This window comes from Grammomys surdaster, unplaced genomic scaffold (assembly GCF_004785775.1).
Source record: "Grammomys surdaster isolate TR1022 unplaced genomic scaffold, NIH_TR_1.0 63, whole genome shotgun sequence".
Taxonomy (NCBI): domain Eukaryota; kingdom Metazoa; phylum Chordata; class Mammalia; order Rodentia; family Muridae; genus Grammomys; species Grammomys surdaster.
Window position 1 is genome coordinate 12665052 of NW_021604565.1, and position 16587 is coordinate 12681638.

General features: G+C 38.3%; 1 protein-coding gene across 1 annotated transcript in view; it reads left to right on the forward strand.

Moving 5' to 3' along the window:
* Window positions 1-16587, forward strand: part of Vps13b (vacuolar protein sorting 13 homolog B) — a 585584-nt gene that overhangs the window by 384089 nt on the left and 184908 nt on the right. The window contains exon 33 of the mRNA XM_028767027.1: window positions 11511-12198. Within this exon, the coding sequence (XP_028622860.1) occupies window positions 11511-12198 (688 nt within the window). The remainder of the gene's footprint in view (window positions 1-11510; window positions 12199-16587) is intronic.

Below are 16587 nucleotides of genomic sequence, written 5' to 3' on the forward strand. Positions count from 1 at the left end.
GATAGATAGATAGATAGATAGATAGATAGATAGATAGATAGATAGATTCTTATGCCTCATACTATTCAGCCTCCAACAAGAAGCCTTGCCTTTTGTGACATACATGAATCTAAAAGACATTTACTGTCTGAAATCAATCAGGTACAGCAAGGCTTGTCCTGCATGATTTCACTGATAAGTTACATCTAAAATGCGGAGCTTGGAGAAGTAACGAGTAACAGGATGGTTCCCAGAGGCTGAACTTGGGGAAAATTGCAAGTGGTACATTAAAAGGTAGAAAGTTTCAAATAGATTGGAGGTGGGTAGATGTTAAGATCTGTTCCATAGAATGACTGCATTCAGCAATGATACTTATTTCAAATAACCAAGAAAGTAAATTTCAAATGTCTAACCACAGAAGAATTGTAGATGATCAAGTACTGGATATGTTAATGAGTACAATTTCATTACTCCATGTTGTATGTATATATGTGTCTATATATACATGTATATTTCAAAACGTCTAACTGTGATTTGTTAGTCAAAAATAATTTTATAGTTATGTTTGCCAGGAATAGTAGTATACACCTTTAATCCCAGTATACAATAGGCAAAGCAGATGAATCTGAGTTTGAGGCTGGACTGGTCCAATCTAGTAGACAGATGTACATTGACAACAAAAAAGTATAAACCTTTTTTAATGCAGGTTGTAGTTTTAAATGAATTACAGTGTGGGGGTAAATATCCAAATCCTAACTTCATTATCTACTAATTCTATGATTTTGAGCAAATTACATTTTAAGGCCTCAGTTTCTTTTTCATCTTAAAATGTGAGAAATAGTATATAATTTATAGAGTTGGTATATATGATGAAATAGAAAATAGCCAGTAGTAAGTATTACCTGTGCGTTGATATTGTTGCTTCAGAAACTCTCAGGGAACCAATTAGGTTATCATCATCATTACTGTGTTAATCACCCATCTGTGGGTACCTATCATGTGTATATATTCATGCACAGGGCTTATATACATATATGATCATATGTCTAAACCCTAGAAACCTGTGATCTAGTTAGAAGAGAATTGCAATACAAGGTACTCTATGCTGCATGCCAACTCAGTGATAGAGACCACATGTCCTACGGGATTATAGGAAAGAGAGTTGCTGCTGTGGGCCAAGTGACGATAGGCTTCACAGAGGACAAGAACATTCCAGAGGGAGAGGAGTCCAGGCTGAGTGGACAAGATAAACAGTAACGTGGAGGCAGATAGGTGAGCATGAAGACCCAGAATGGGAAATTTTAATCAAGGAGTTGGGAGTGGTGGCTTGTAAGGGAGTTCCCTGAGCTGATCCGATGCTCAGTGGGTGAAGGGGTTTGCTGTCTGATGCTGTTAAAGCTCCTGGAGTCATGTGGTAAAAGGAAAGAAGTAATTCCTACAAGCTATCTTCTGACCCCGGCACGTATACACACATACACACACACACACACACACACACACACACACACGAGAGAGAGGGGGGGAAGAGGGAGAGAAAGGGGGGGAGAGGGAGGGGGGGGGGAGAGAGAGAGAGAGAGAGAGAGAGAGAGAGAGATTAAGAAGGAGGAAGTCTCAGAGAGTCGGTGGTTCATCCCGTAGGCAGTGGTCTGCCGTAGCCATAGTGTCTTATTATCTGCTGTCTTTTATATGTAATTATCATGTTTTCTTGAATATTGTCTTGTGATTAATTTGCTTAGAAAGTTTTTGTAGTTCTTGCAGAATAGCATTTCCCAAACAGTAGTACACATGAAAGTTGCTTGTACTTATCAGTGGGCTTCAGCTTTAACTCAGAGGTTTGACTTGAGGCCTTAGAATAAATAAGTGCCCTGGAACTTGCTGGATGGGATACTCAAGAGGCCCTGTTTTAAGCCTGAGTGGCATCAAAAAAAGAGTTGACATTTTTAAACCTGCCACCTAGGGTCTTTTTGGGTACTGCCTTTCCAACTTTGTCTTCCATTATTCTCACATTTCCTTTATATCTGTGCAGAAAACTACCTTCTTAAAGTGACTGAAAGTTATAACTCTCAAAGTATACTACAGTGTGAAATTTCTGCTGATCTGAATCAAGCTGAGTTGAGCTATTCTTAGAACTGCTTACCTGTTTCACATACAGTACCAAGTATGTGGATGACCATAGTGCTGGTTTTCACGGAAAGGCGAAGGAGAAGCCGGACCATTTTCTAATGGTATAGAATTGCCAGTGATGATCTAGAAATGTTCTCTCCTCTTGGTTACTTTTCATTTGAGGACTTTTACAGTATTATTTTTCAAAATATTAATAATGAACGACAGAAGAACCTAGTTCAGTTTGCTGCCTAATGCTGTTAAACATAGTTCAGTCTTAGTTCAGTTTGCATTTGATCTGCTTTAGGAAGTTAGAGGGTAGTGAGGGAAGTTTGGAAATGAGCCTTAGTTTTTTAATTACTTGGTAGATTTCAGTATATCAGCAAGATAACAAAACCCTGAGGGTTGAGCTATTTAAAGAAATAGGAGTTAGTAACAAAAGTCAATTTGATATTTGCTAAGTAACTGTATTCTGTCAGGCAGTGACAACCTGCTCCTAGGTAAAATTAACTGTAAATATACTCAACTTAGCCTGCATACTGGAAATTGTTTTTTTTTTTTGTTTGGTTGGTTGGTTGGGTTTTTTTGTTTGTTTGTTTTTCGAGACAGGGTTTCTCTGTGTAATCCTGGCTGTCCTGGAACTCACTCTGTAGACCAGGCTGGCCTCGAACTCAGAAATCCACCTGCCTCTGCCTCCCAAGTGCTGGGATTAAAGGCGTGCGCCACCACCGCCCGGCGGAAATTGGTTTTAAAGCATGCTAATTTTTTGCTTCATTTCCATGAATTCTGTAATTTCTTTAAATAATTATATGTGATCCATCTCATAATCAAATAAGAATTCATATACGCTTTATCAGTAGACATTTATTCAAGTTCAGCTACAATTTTGTAAAGTTCATAGTTGTAAGGCAGAAGCCCATTGGAATATTTAATAACCAGTCTTATACATTGCTCCAGAAGCTAAACACATATTTTTCTTTGACTCCTACAGAGAGAGCATATGCTCAGTAAACGTCATCTGCTTCAGGGTTAGGGCTGATTCCATCTTAAAGCAGATTTCTGAGAGTGGCTGATGTGATGCAGTTGTTTCTAGTAAAATTAGACCAGCCCTGAAGAGCTAGTCTAAGTCCGTCTCTGAGGAAGTCTATGAGAAACAGACGCCAGTTCAGACACCACTGTAAAGCCTGATCTAATGAGCACTTGCAGCCAGCTTAATCCTATTGCAGACCTGTAAGCAGCCATGGGACGAAATGGTTTCCACATTGACATCAGTGGAAGGAGCTTTAGATTTTATCAGCAGAAAGAATACATACCTTATACACACAGTAGCCACTTTTAAAGAATTAGCATCATGATCCTTTCTAAGCCAGGTTGTTCCTAATGCAAACCTGGATTAAGTTGGCCACAATCTGTTGTTTTGTTTTCTTAAAACCTGAGTTCATTAAAAAACCAAAACTGGTTAAACTTAAAACTCTGAATATAATATAAAGAATGACCAACCTACTCTGATTCATTATGCATGTGAGAAGCATATGAATATACTGGAGAGACGAAGAGAACTGGCCCTGAGTTCAGACCCTGCAATGTAAAGTTTGTCTCAGTACTAATTGATTTTCATGAGCTTAGGAATTCCTGAAAGTAAGTTTAGGTTATGCAAGCTTATGAGTAAGGAAGGTAGTGTAAAAGGTACATGTTGGGTGACCTGTACCCCTATGAGTGGGTTGTTAAGCCCCACTCCCTTTTTCTTCTTTCTAGTCTACCAATTTGAAACACCAATAAGGATCTAAGTGTTATAGTCCATTAACATTAGGCCCAGCCCTTTTCCTAGTTTACAACTTAGATTAGACCACACATTGCAATAAAACTCAACCTTGACTGAGCTACCTCTATACTGCTGTTAGTTCGACAGTGTCGTGAACTGTGAGGATGTGAATGGACACTTAGCGGGCAGGTGTGGTCAGTAACACTACAGAGACCTGGGGCGCTCATCTCTTGTATACTGCTGCGTCTGTTCAGCATGATGAGTATCCTTTGTTCTGCTTTTTTTGAGTACTTGGCTCATTGTTGACAAAAACTTGTCATTGATGGGATAGTTACATTGTATGGGATGTTGTATAACATTAGGTTTGGAGAAAATAAAACATTAAAAATTTTAGTTTATTGTACTCTATGATATTCAAGTTTATACATTGATTCTTTATTAAGTTCCAGTTTTGTTGTAGTTGAAGTCTCTTGTTGAAGTCTCTAGGCTGGCCTAGAACTCCCTAAAAAGACCGAGGATGGCCTGGAATCATCCTCTTGCCTTTAGTTCCCAGTGCTGTGATTACAGCATGCACTACCACTACATGCTTAAGTTTACTTTAAATAAAAAAAACACCATTGACTGGGCTCACTGAAGGAAGCTTTTTACACTGAAGTCCAACTATTCTGTTTTTTAAAATATTACCTACCATATCATTGAGCTGAAATAGCAATTTCTCATAATATTTTTCAGAGCTATAATACTGAAAAAATTAGAAGTATAAAAGTAAACTCTTGTTTCTTGATAAAATTAATACAATTTGCTATTTATGTAAAGTTTCCTATGTGGATGATCTTCATATTAACGTCCAGTAACTGTCTCTCTCAGCCCTGGCATGCCATGCTAGTCTATAAATATTTAGCTAGGGAAGCACATGATTGTTTTCAACTTTATAAATACTCTCATTTGTAATTTCGGTGTGCTTTAACCACTCTCCTTTTAACTGTATTTGATTTGGTAAGGCAGACATGATGTTTACTTGTTTGAGAGCAGTGCTAAGTTTTAGTCAGGGCAGTAAAATTAGGATACATGTCACAGTTATACACAGATGTGATTGAAACTTTGATTCTGTGGTTTTACACTTGACTTTTTATAATTTATAAGATGTGGAAAATGAACTCATAATTGGAAAAAGCTATTTTGATCCAGGTCAAAGTCTGATTGTTGACTGCTGAAGGAAGTATCAGTGCTGTGTCACACGCCCTCAGTTACCAAAGGCAGATCACAGGCATGTGCTCCTGTACCTGGCTAAGTCTGTAGACATGCTTCTGGTTGCTGTATAGTGACCATTAAACACAGAAATGTAGTGCACTTGAAATATGAGCTACATTTCCCCTCATTGTCATCAGAGCAAAAATATAGTCCTTGCCTGTACTCAAGAGTTTGCTTTCTACACATTTCCTGTTGTAAGATATTTGAACATATATTTATAGCACATGTATTATTCAAGGGTGTGAGGTGGGGTTTGGATTGAGTTTTGTTTTTTTGTATGTGAAACAGGGTCTTATTTTCCATCCTGGCCAAAAACTGGTAATGCTCCTCATCACCCACCTCCTAAATGTCAGGAAGGCATTAATGTACCACCACACCTGGCTAGGGCTGATTTTCAGTGTGATTATAAAAATATTCATATGACCTAACAAGAAGCTTCAACCTTGCTTATCTTTTTCTATTCCAAAGTGCCATGGAAAAGCATCTGATTAAAATATGGAGAAATGACTGTGCTTCATTGTTTAATGTCCCTTTACCCAGTGTGGTTTTAGTTGCTTCTGATTCACTGAAGCTCAGAAGGCTGCAAGGTTGAACTAGTGAGTATGTTACATTAAGAAGAAGCCATTACTCCAGTCCTCTCACTTAGACCCCAGCTCTCAGCTGCATCTGTGGTGTTGGCTGTCTGGGCACTGCATTGCTGTGAATGGATAGGGAGATGCACTGAAGTCATCTAAGAAGTACACTCTCAGCATGACCAGCTTGTGTAGCTATTGAAAACCTTATACTGAAACCCACTGATAGTGAAACTGTAGAGCTTCTGTGATTTAAGTACCATCTGGTTGTGCTCATGGCTTTAAAGCTGTTATCTCCACGTAAAATTTCCGAGTCCTATAATTTTTTTCACCAAACTATCCATTTTTAAGCCACAAATATTTTCCCATCTCTCTCAGATTTTATCTAAAAGTATATTTTAACAGTATTTTAAAAGTTTTTAAACAATAACAATTTATCTTGATGGATGGCATGCTGTGTTTTTTTCATTTTATTTTAATTATCCATTGTGGAACCAAATTCCCTTTTGTTTTAGTCTTTGGAATATTGTTTAATTATTGTTATCATGCCAGATATCTTAAAGGTTATTTTACCAATACAGTTTCATTTAACATAACCCATATGGAATCCATAGTCTCGTTTCCTAAAGTGAATGCTTGGAAAACCTTACATTCGTATGTTAAGAGTACACATCCTTTCCTCATTAGTTGGAAAGTAGAGGGATTTTGGCACAGGTTCTGTGTGGAAGCATTGTGCAGCTTTTATATGGATTTTGTTTTTAGCCTTTGATGACACTGTTTAGAATAGGAAGTATCTAATAAGTAAAGCATTTTGTCTCAAGTGCTGCCAGTGTGTTTAATATATGCCTGGAGGTCTGAAACATTATCTTCTTCACTACAGTAATGTGCATTTAATTCTCTGAAAGCAGAAGGTCGAACCTTTAAAAGGGACACAAAGTACATTTTCAAACAGAATAATTCAAAACATATGGAACAGGGGACCAGAGTTATGTACAGTTGGTTTTTATGGTTTAATCATGATCATGTTAATGCACACCAGTAGCTAATTAAAGAAAACTTTTATTGTCCATTTTAAATAAGTTAGGTAAGGAGCGGAGGAGCTGATGGGGCTGTGCTGCCCAGTGATGCACACTGCTCTCCCCCATAGCACACAGGAATGACAAAAGGTTAGCCTCAAACTGATTACATTGTCAAGTTTTGGTTTTTCCAGATGAATGGTAAATTTGGTGATACCCAACTCATACCATGAATCATAAAATAGTCCTAACAGTGGGCCAAAGCTTCCTCAACAGGACAGATAAATCCACAGTGAGATGGAGACAAACTGTTTGATTTTCAAACATGTCTCAGTATCCACCTTATTGTGGTGCAAAAATGATTTGCATGCTTACAAAAATAGAAAATCAGGCTTTTAACTAGAATTCCCACTTAAGGATTAGTTTCTAATACTGAGAAATTTTTGACTCCTTTTTTTTTTCCAGTGAGAACCAGTCTTTTATCTCCAGGTCACTGATTCAAATTTCATTCTGGTCGTAGAGAGCAGAGTTAGCTACCTTGTGAGTTGTGTTCAGTAAGCCATGTGTCCTGAGCAGATAGCGGCCACCTTGCCCCACTATTTACTTATATCTCAAGGTTTGAGTGATGTGTGTTGGAGCCTGGTGTGTAATTCTCCATGCAAACTAGATACTAACTTCTCTTATCATTTTTCTCTGGGGGATGGGTATTGTCTGCGCTCTCATGGTAACACCTATAGGAACACTTAATATACTTGTTTTAGGGGAGACAGGATTTTAAACATAAATCTGTAAGCCGGAAATAAATTCTGCATGCATGAAAACTGTATATCTCCAGGTATTAATCAGTGGCTGACTTTCCTAATTGAGAGAACAAAAATAGCTTATGAAGTGAGCGAGAACTCTTGGTAGTGATTTGTCATGGAACACAACCAACAGATTCACTTAAACTATAGAAAAAAAATCAGTTTATAATGCCCCGAAATACAGTCGACAATCCTGGATTACTTAAGGACTTAATTATATGACTAGTTGGCAATGTACTTGGAGATATATTTGAAATTTTGACAGAATGACACAGAGCTTTAAAACTTAAGCTGTTACCTTGAGAGCAAGTGACTATTTAACTGAGTTCCTGAAGTAAGGCATTTGTTCATGCATCCCAAGAATACTAAAAAGTGCTTTTCTTTTACTCATAGACTGTCAGCTTTCTCCTCATGACTCTATTGAGAAACCTCCTTTTGCCTCAGTTGGTAACAATACTCTCACCTCAAAAGATGACAACATTTAGGAAAGGTGGTGTACTTAGTATGCTAACTCTGTAACAAGCAATAAGCACACCTCTTCACAACACTGAGGCAGAATATAGTATGAGAAATTAAACCGTGAGGAAGGGAGGAAGCTGAGCAGCACCCAGAAGGACTGCGGACAGCTCTATAAGGAGGAAGTTGTTTTAACGTATCATGGATAAAGCGTTTTATTCTTGTTTTCATTACATCACCTCATTCAGTGATGTATTAGCCATGCATATGAATACTCCAGTTTAAAGAGGTCCATCCAGAGACTAAGGATTGCTTACAGTGTGCTCAGCTCACAATATAGAGGATGCAGAACCCCAAAGGTGTTTGAATTGAGTCTGTGAAAGATATTACAAAGCTCAGCATTGGGAAGTCTTCAAAAACATGTATTTGCATCTTGACAATCATTAATTCAGTCTGCTATGTGATTTGTTTTCAATTACTAGTATAGGAAGAACAATTATCACTGCACATTTAAGGATCATCCTCTTTGTTGAGAACATATCCCTGCTTACACGATGATAGAGATCATTCCATCTGGGAGATTTTCACCTGATAAAAGCTACAGACCTTTAGCACTTGCCTAATTTGGGGAATTTTCTCTGTGCCAGGCAGTGCTACTTTCTAAGATAGGCTGCACTTTCAAATCCCCATACCAACACTGTGAGGAATAATTAACTATGCTGTATGAATAGCTGTACAAAGGTTTACAGTTGTCCAAAGTATAGGACTTGGTCTCGGGTTTGTCTGACTCTAAGATCTATATATGGCTGTGCATCACTATAGCTTATCTGTAGGAATAGCATTAAACACTCTCCTCATAGGAGTATGAATGTAGATGGTATAGCCTGCTGAACATGGGGTGTGTGTGTGTTTTATATCCCATTGTTTTTGGGCCATGATTAACCAAAAATCATCATAAAAAAAAATACAATCGAGAAAGGTAGTGAATACAAGCTGTAAAAGGCTGTGAGTACAAAAGTGTAGTGTTTACTATAATCCTGTTTTAAGCATCAGTAAATACTAAAATAAGGATACAGGGCAAGCATAAAGGTTCTCTCCCTTGAAAGCCTCCATGCATCCACACAACCATCTGTTCGTCACACTCTTGAAGTCACTGTTAATTCAGCAACCTGGCCAAAGAGAAACCAGTGACTTGGAGCTAGATCCATTTCTCATTTAATTGTAACCCAGCCTTCCTTGCTTCTAAGTTGTCACCACAGGGAACAGTGAAAATAGTGGCGTTGTTATATAGTCAAGTATTGTGTACTGTGTAGCATAGTTGTGTGTACTATACTGTACCTTTATATGATGGCAGTATAGTAGGCTTCTTTACATTCATGTCACATAAATGTCAGAAATCCATTGTTAGGTGACATTAGCATAACCAGGACATCACAGTAGAACAGAACATTTTCAATCCCATAATTTAGTGGAAACTCTGGTGCGTATGTAGCCCACCGTCTAAACATATTGTTCTAGTAATATCTGATATTAATACCACTGTTTAGTGTGATAGAACTTTATATTTTAGTATGATATAATTTATGCTGTAGCAGAATTGTGTGAAGGACTGAGATTACCAAGAAGAGAACATTTTGATGGATGACTCTTAGCATGCTCTGGCCAGCTCAGTGAGATGCTGTGGTCAGACAAGAGCATGATTTGGACAGACTGACTTCAGGACAAGAGCACAGTTTGGATAGAGTAACTTCAGAAAACATGGTGCCCTCTAAGAGTAGGGTTACACTGTTTTGTTTCAAATAGTCAATGTCTTTGTGTTTCTCAGTGCTGTAGATTCAAGAGAAATACTGTTGGGAAACCTTCATAAGTGCTTCCTCATCATTATCTTTGATTATTAAGTTATTTAATATTTCACAGTGTGTGTCTTTGTGAGTCAGCTTTCAAATTTAATTTGCAATTTGTAGCATTTGGCAAGATATTTTAAGCAGTCCAATTAGAATATAATAAGCGATAAGTACACTTAGGAGTTACACTGTGCTTTAGGAACATCCCTCTGTTCCAAGCTGTCTTGGATCCTAGTGCAGTCCTTTGGAAAGACTCAGTAACTTAACAGATTGCCATATGATTTACCTTGTAATTTAACTTCTTATGACTTGTCCTAGAATTTCTCATCAATTCTCGTAGATGTGTGTTAGCAAGAATAAAAGCCCAAATTTTTAATTATGTGGGAATCATTGAAAAATTTAGTCATAACATTAAATGAGATGCTGTGCAGCTTTTTATAGGTTCTTTTAAAATAGTACAGGAGATAAGTGAGACACAAAGACTGACTGTGTGATGGGGTGTGTTTGAGGCCAGCTTGGCTGCACAGAGAGCTCACAGCAAGTGTGTGCTACATAGCAAGACCCTGCCAAAGAAAGAACTCAACTTACAAGGATAGTACCTTGTCTAGAAATGGGTTTCACATTTTTCTCTTTAATGATTGTAACCCAAAGGGGTCTGAGTAAAGGGAAGGAAAAACTGAAAGTGACTCTGTTAAATAATCCTGTTGGTGATCCTTGCTAATGCAGAGGGAGTAAGGAAGGTTTTTTTTTTTTTTCCTCATGAAGTGTTACTGATTCCCATGTTTATATGGATTAGTCTGTATCACTTCAAGGAAAAGCAAATGAATGTCCAGTACTAGCTAGATAGGAGAAGGAGGAAGGTTTCAGAGGGACTTTATCCATCTGCTGCCACCAAAGACCTTTCTTCTTCACAGGGAGGCGTTAGTGGAAAGTCAGAAGCTTTCTTGACTGGAGTGTTGACTTGATGACTCACCTTTCCCCTTCTCCCAAGTCCCTTTAGAAAAAGTAGTATCTTTTTCAATGTCATCCACCCATTTAATTTGACAATCTTTGCCCTCAAAGTCTGAGCTTCTTATATTTTTCCTCTTTTTAAAAGCTATACAAAATTCTATAAACCAGTTTTATAGTAAGGATGATATACACAGTATAACCTGCACCCACATGGAATCAATGTTTACCAGTGGTGACCCTGGTTGGTAGCTGGAGTTATTTATTGCATTATTTGGGGGATTATTGTAAGACTACTAAAGTAATTATTTGGGGAAACATTTTTAATGACTGATTTTTTTATTAGTATAAAGTGAGAAATACTGACACTCTGAAGTACATTTGAATGAAGGAAATGCACGTTTGATATTTGTTCTCAAGAATTTCTTAGCATGGTGTGAGGCATGTACTCTCAGCTGTTGAGAGACTGAGCTGTAAGGAGTGCTGGGAATTTCAGACCAGTCTGGAAAACAGAAGAGTTTGAAGGTAGCCCAGGCTACGGAGCAAGAACTGTTCTAAGAAGAGAGAGAGAAGAGAGAGAGAGAGAGAAAGAGAGAGAGAAAGAGAGAGAGAGAGAGAGAGAGAGAGAGAGAGAGAGAGAAAGGTGATTTTTTTTTCCTGAAAATGGCTTTAAGTTATAGTAAATTCGTTTTAGGTTCTTTTAAACAGCATGTTTATATAGCATTGTTCATATAATGACAGTTGATGCATAACATTTGCTTTTTTTTTTCTTACAGATCTCTAAACAAGAACAGAAGAAAGCAGATACATTTGATGGAGGCACAGCCGAAACCTCTTCCCGATACAGTGGTGCTCAGGACAGTGGCATTGGCAGTGACAGCGTTAAAATCCGAATTGTGCAAATAGAGCAGTACAGTGGTACCAGTCAGCACCGAATTGCCCGTCCCTCTCACCAGTCATCAATTGTGAAAAATCTTAACTTCATTCCCTTCGACATATTTATTACTGCAAGTAGGATCTCCCTGATGACCTATTCCTCAGTGGCCTCCCCCAAATTCAAATTACCAGAACAGAAGGAAGATGGGAAAACAGGCAAGAGTTCCTTAAATCTCACAGAAGTTGATTCTGATGTAGCTAAGCCTAACCAGGTGTGCATTTCCATGGTGACTGCTGAAGAGCCCTTAAGCAGTAGCATGTCTTTTTCTTCAGAGAAGAAAGTAAGGGTTCTCTCCCTTGAAAGCCTCCATGCATCCACACGGTCATCTGCCAGACAAGCCCTTGGCGTCACTGTTGTTCGACAGCCTGGTCGAAGAGGAACCGGTGACTTAGAGCTAGACCTGTTTCTCCATTTAATTGTATCCCAACCTTCCTTACTTCTGAGTTGTCACCACAGGAAACAGAGAATGGAAATATCCATCTTTGATGCTATGCTTAAAGGTGTAGCCTCTGACTACAAATGTACAGGTAAGAGCCTTGAAATATATTTGAGTATAGTATTAAGTTTTTATTTCCAGTTTCCAGATTTAGCAAACAAACCAGCCGACAGCCCAGACATACCTTCTCGTCCCCACAGAGGATGATAAATACATGCCTATAACTGAATTGAGTTTTAGAAAATGTTGGGAAAAATATATCAACATTTAACATTAGTATTCTTACCATGCCTGTGAACTATCTTTTCCTCTGTAGTTGTATGAAACGAGCTCTTTCTCAGCTGTAGATGTACTTGTAGTCTGTAGTGTTTGGGAACCATAACTCTTAGTAGTAGTGGTCCATAGGTAGAGCATCCACAATAGTGTAATTGTTCAAAAACTAGTGTAAGAAGCTTATTGTAGGGTTCATCTATTCATCTTGCTAAAATGTACGTGCAATCAGAAAGATTATCAAAGTACAGTACTTTAAAGACATTTACACTTATGAATTATGTCTATTAATTATGTTTGTATTGATACAACAAAAGCAACTTGAGAGCAGGAAGGATTTGTAGCTCACCGTTTGACAGGATCCACACAATCCATCATGACAGTGGCAACATGGACCACACAAGGTGGCAGGCGCTTCTTTATTCCTGCTTTTTATTTTTCCCTTTCCCCTTTTCATGTTTGTTTGAAACCCCACCCTAGCCTCTGGGATGGTGCCTCTCCTATTCAAGGTAGAGCTTCCCTCCTCAGGTAACTCTTTGTAAAGTCCCCACTTCAGAGTCTTGAGCCACCAGCTCCTAGTAGGCTCCTAAAAACCTATAAGGAGCTTTTAAACCACTGGCAGTTTGAATCAGCCATGCTGAGTATTTATACCATGGATATTGGCAAATGCTAGCAGATGGTTCTGCTATTGTGAGGACCATTTGTTAACATTACCTGTAACTGTTGCCTTCCTCTTCAGACATTCCCATTACTGAGTGCCTATGATAGAACAGGTACTTCAAGGCACTGGAGATGTTGCTAGTGCAGAGTTATGTGATTAGAGGACTTCTGTCTACTTAGCTGATGCCTCTTCATGGTTCTGATTAACACTGGTTGGAACTTGGTATTAGATTGGAAGAGTAAATCTTACTTCCCAGAACCTCCTTAAGGTCACTTAGCTATAATCTCTTATGTAAGTAGATGTCTTTAACAGCTCTGCTAGGAGGTAACGGCAAAGACAGGAGAATAGGAGCTTCGGAAGAGCCAATAAGACCATCTATGGCCTCTTCCCAAACTCACATTGTAAATATGACAAATAACATCTCAGAAGATCATTCTCTTTGCTTAATCACTTCAACCCATGGTTATATTGAGAGAGAGAGAGACAGAGAGAGAGAGAGAGAGAGAGAGAGAGAGAGGGAGGGAGGGAGGGAGGGAGGGAGAGAGAGAGAGAGAGAGAGAGAGAGAGAGAGAGAGAGAGAGAGAGAGAGAAAATATGTATACACATGCATATACATGTGTGCGTGTGTATCTGTATATGTACACACATGCATATACATGTGTGTGTAAATATATATAAACATATCTCAGTGCACTGATGGCGGAGCTAAGGTGTACAGATGAAAACTGCTGCTAAAGCTGATATTTTCCAAATATATAGAAATAGATTTGCTTTAATCTGTTTCACAAGTATACTCCTAAGTCATCTGTCTGTGTCCTTTAGTCTAAATATGTATTCAGCAAGGTTATAAGAGCTCAAAGAAAAGATACTCATTTGGATCATAGTATCTTCTTAGGTTAAATGAATAAGAATATTTCTTTTGCAGGGTGGGGGTGGATCGTAGAACCCAGTTTGAGCAGACAAAGCTAAGGGAAAGGCATGGGCCTGTTTTAGAGTGGAGTGGCCTTCTGAGGAAACTCTCCTGCAGAAGAATCCTGTGGCTGCCTTCCCTGGGGATCTACTTAAACCCTTATATGATCCAAATACACCAATTCTTGCTTATAATCAAGTATTGCCGGTATAGTATGTGCTTTACATAATCATATTATCTTAGAAATTAGTTTAGCACTTTGAGGAAATGTGTTAGAAAACCAAAAATGCAAGTTAAAAGAAAAAAAAAAACCTGCAGCTGTCACTGGATACACTTCCTGACACTGTCAAGAATTATACTGTTGTAAAATACATTCTTTTCTTTTACTCTTTATAATAACTCAGTGAGGGATGCCCTGTTTCATATGACAGATGGAAAAACTAAGAAGATAAAGCTTAGAGAAGTAAGTCCCCTAAGTCATCGCTGTATCAGGACACAGCTACAATTGTGAAGCCAAGATTTATTCAATATCTGTGTCTGGACTTCCTACCTTTAGATGCCCTGAGTAGAGAACTGGAAAGCCACTGTCTCCAGAAGACTTCCCTCTTTGCTCAGATTGTACAGATGGTTCATTTCAGAGTTTTAACTGGTGAATTTGTCTATTAAATGTGTCCAAAGATGTGACTGTATAAAATAGCATATCTTCACAGTGTGACAAACATGGCTTCACATTCTGGTGCTATTACAGGATGCAGAACTATCTGATAGGCCAATTGTGATGAAAAAATAATTATTGAATAATTCTAAGGAACTGATGGTAATAATTCCTTGGATTAAGTCTAGTAAACAGTAAGCCTGGATAGGTGTTTTCTATTACTGCCTTCATTGTTCCATTTATACTAGTCTGTGGAAGTCTTAAGACAGTAATTTTATACATAAGAAGAAATGTGCATGGCTATTATGTTAAAGGTCATAGAGATGGAAGGGGAGGGAAGAGTGAGGTGAAACTGGCTAGTTCTACTTTTGAGTCCTGAAGTCAAGCACTCCTTATTGTCTGTAAGTTGGAAGAATAGCATGGGTGGTCAAAATGAAACTGACCTTCTAAGAAAGTTTAAAAGGAAAATTCAAAAAGCAGCAGAAGTTAAAAACAAAAGAAGAAACAGGTTGTGTTTTTCTATATTGCTCATATTTTTAGATATTTAAATTAATATTTTATCAATGTAATAGCCAAGCAATAGCAAATTTGGCATGTATATGTATGTTGATTGGTTTTGTGAACTTACCTAGACATTCCTAGGAAGCGTGAATCTTGGTTGAGGAATTGCTTCCCTCAAGCAGGCCTTTGGGTGTGACTCTGGGGCATTTTTTTTAATTGCTAATTAGATGAGAGGTCCTATCCTGCTATGGGTGGTATCATCCCTGTGCAGGTTGGCCTTGAGTCGGGTAAGAAATCAGTCCAGTAAACAGCACTCCTCCATGGCCTCTGCTTCTTTCCTGCCTATGAATTCCTGTCCTGACTTCCCTTCAGGATATACTAGAGGCTGGAATAAACTCTTTCCTCCCCAGGTTCATGTTGGTCATGGTTATTTACTATAACAGAAAGGCAAACTGGGATGAAACAAAATTACATTATCAAAGATCTTATTTAACTCATGATGTCACATTTAATTATTCATTATTTAGTGTTGCAAAAAAAGATTCATGCCAAGGAACCTAGTTGTCTTAAACAAAGGATTCTAGAGTTCAAACTTACCACATTAAGTGACGTAAGTCTACGTCACTCCTTGTCACAGCCTGCCTCTGGAGCATCTAGAAATGGTGACCTAATGGTAGGTTATGAAAGTTTCACTTGGGTGACATATTAAAGTCATCATTATCAAGACTTTGAACTCAAATACTAATAATCTATTGAACATTTATAGACTGTGCTGCTATATCTTAAAATCTATTAAATGTATCTATTAAATGTAATATTAAATTCTATTAAATGTAATATTAAAATTGTTTACCTTCCTGTTTATGTAGTCAAGTCCCCTCAATACCTTAAATCGTCTTTCCATTCCTATGTGCTTTTATTTCATACTCAGACCATCTTAGGATAGTTACTCATACATCTTGAGCTCCTGCCGTTTATCAATCAAATGCAGATGCTTGGGAACCCATAATAAGGGAGACCCAGTTTCTGCCTCCAAGCATTTCACTCTGTTTAATAACTGTACTGAGTATTCCTAATAAAGGTTTAGAGACTATAGGTCTTCACGCAATGAGGTATGCTAGCAGGCACTTAAATGACCCCAGTAAAACCTGAACTTGTACTTCTCAAGAGACAATTTAGAAAAGCTCTACCAAATGGCCTGAATACAGAGGACTGCTTAATTTTATTAGTGGTAGATTGAGCTTCCCTTCTGCCCTCTATGGCTGAGCATGGTAGTGTATGCCTTTAATCCCAGCACTTGGTAGGCAGAGGCAGGTGGCTCAGTTCGAGGCCAGCCTGGTCTACAGAGTAGAGTTACAGAACACCCAAGGCTACATAGAAAGAAGAAGAGGAGGAGGAGGAGGAGGAGGAGGAGGGGGAGGAGTAGGAGAAGGAGAAAGAAGAAGAAGAAGAAGAAGAAGAAGAAGAAGAAGAAGAAGAAGAA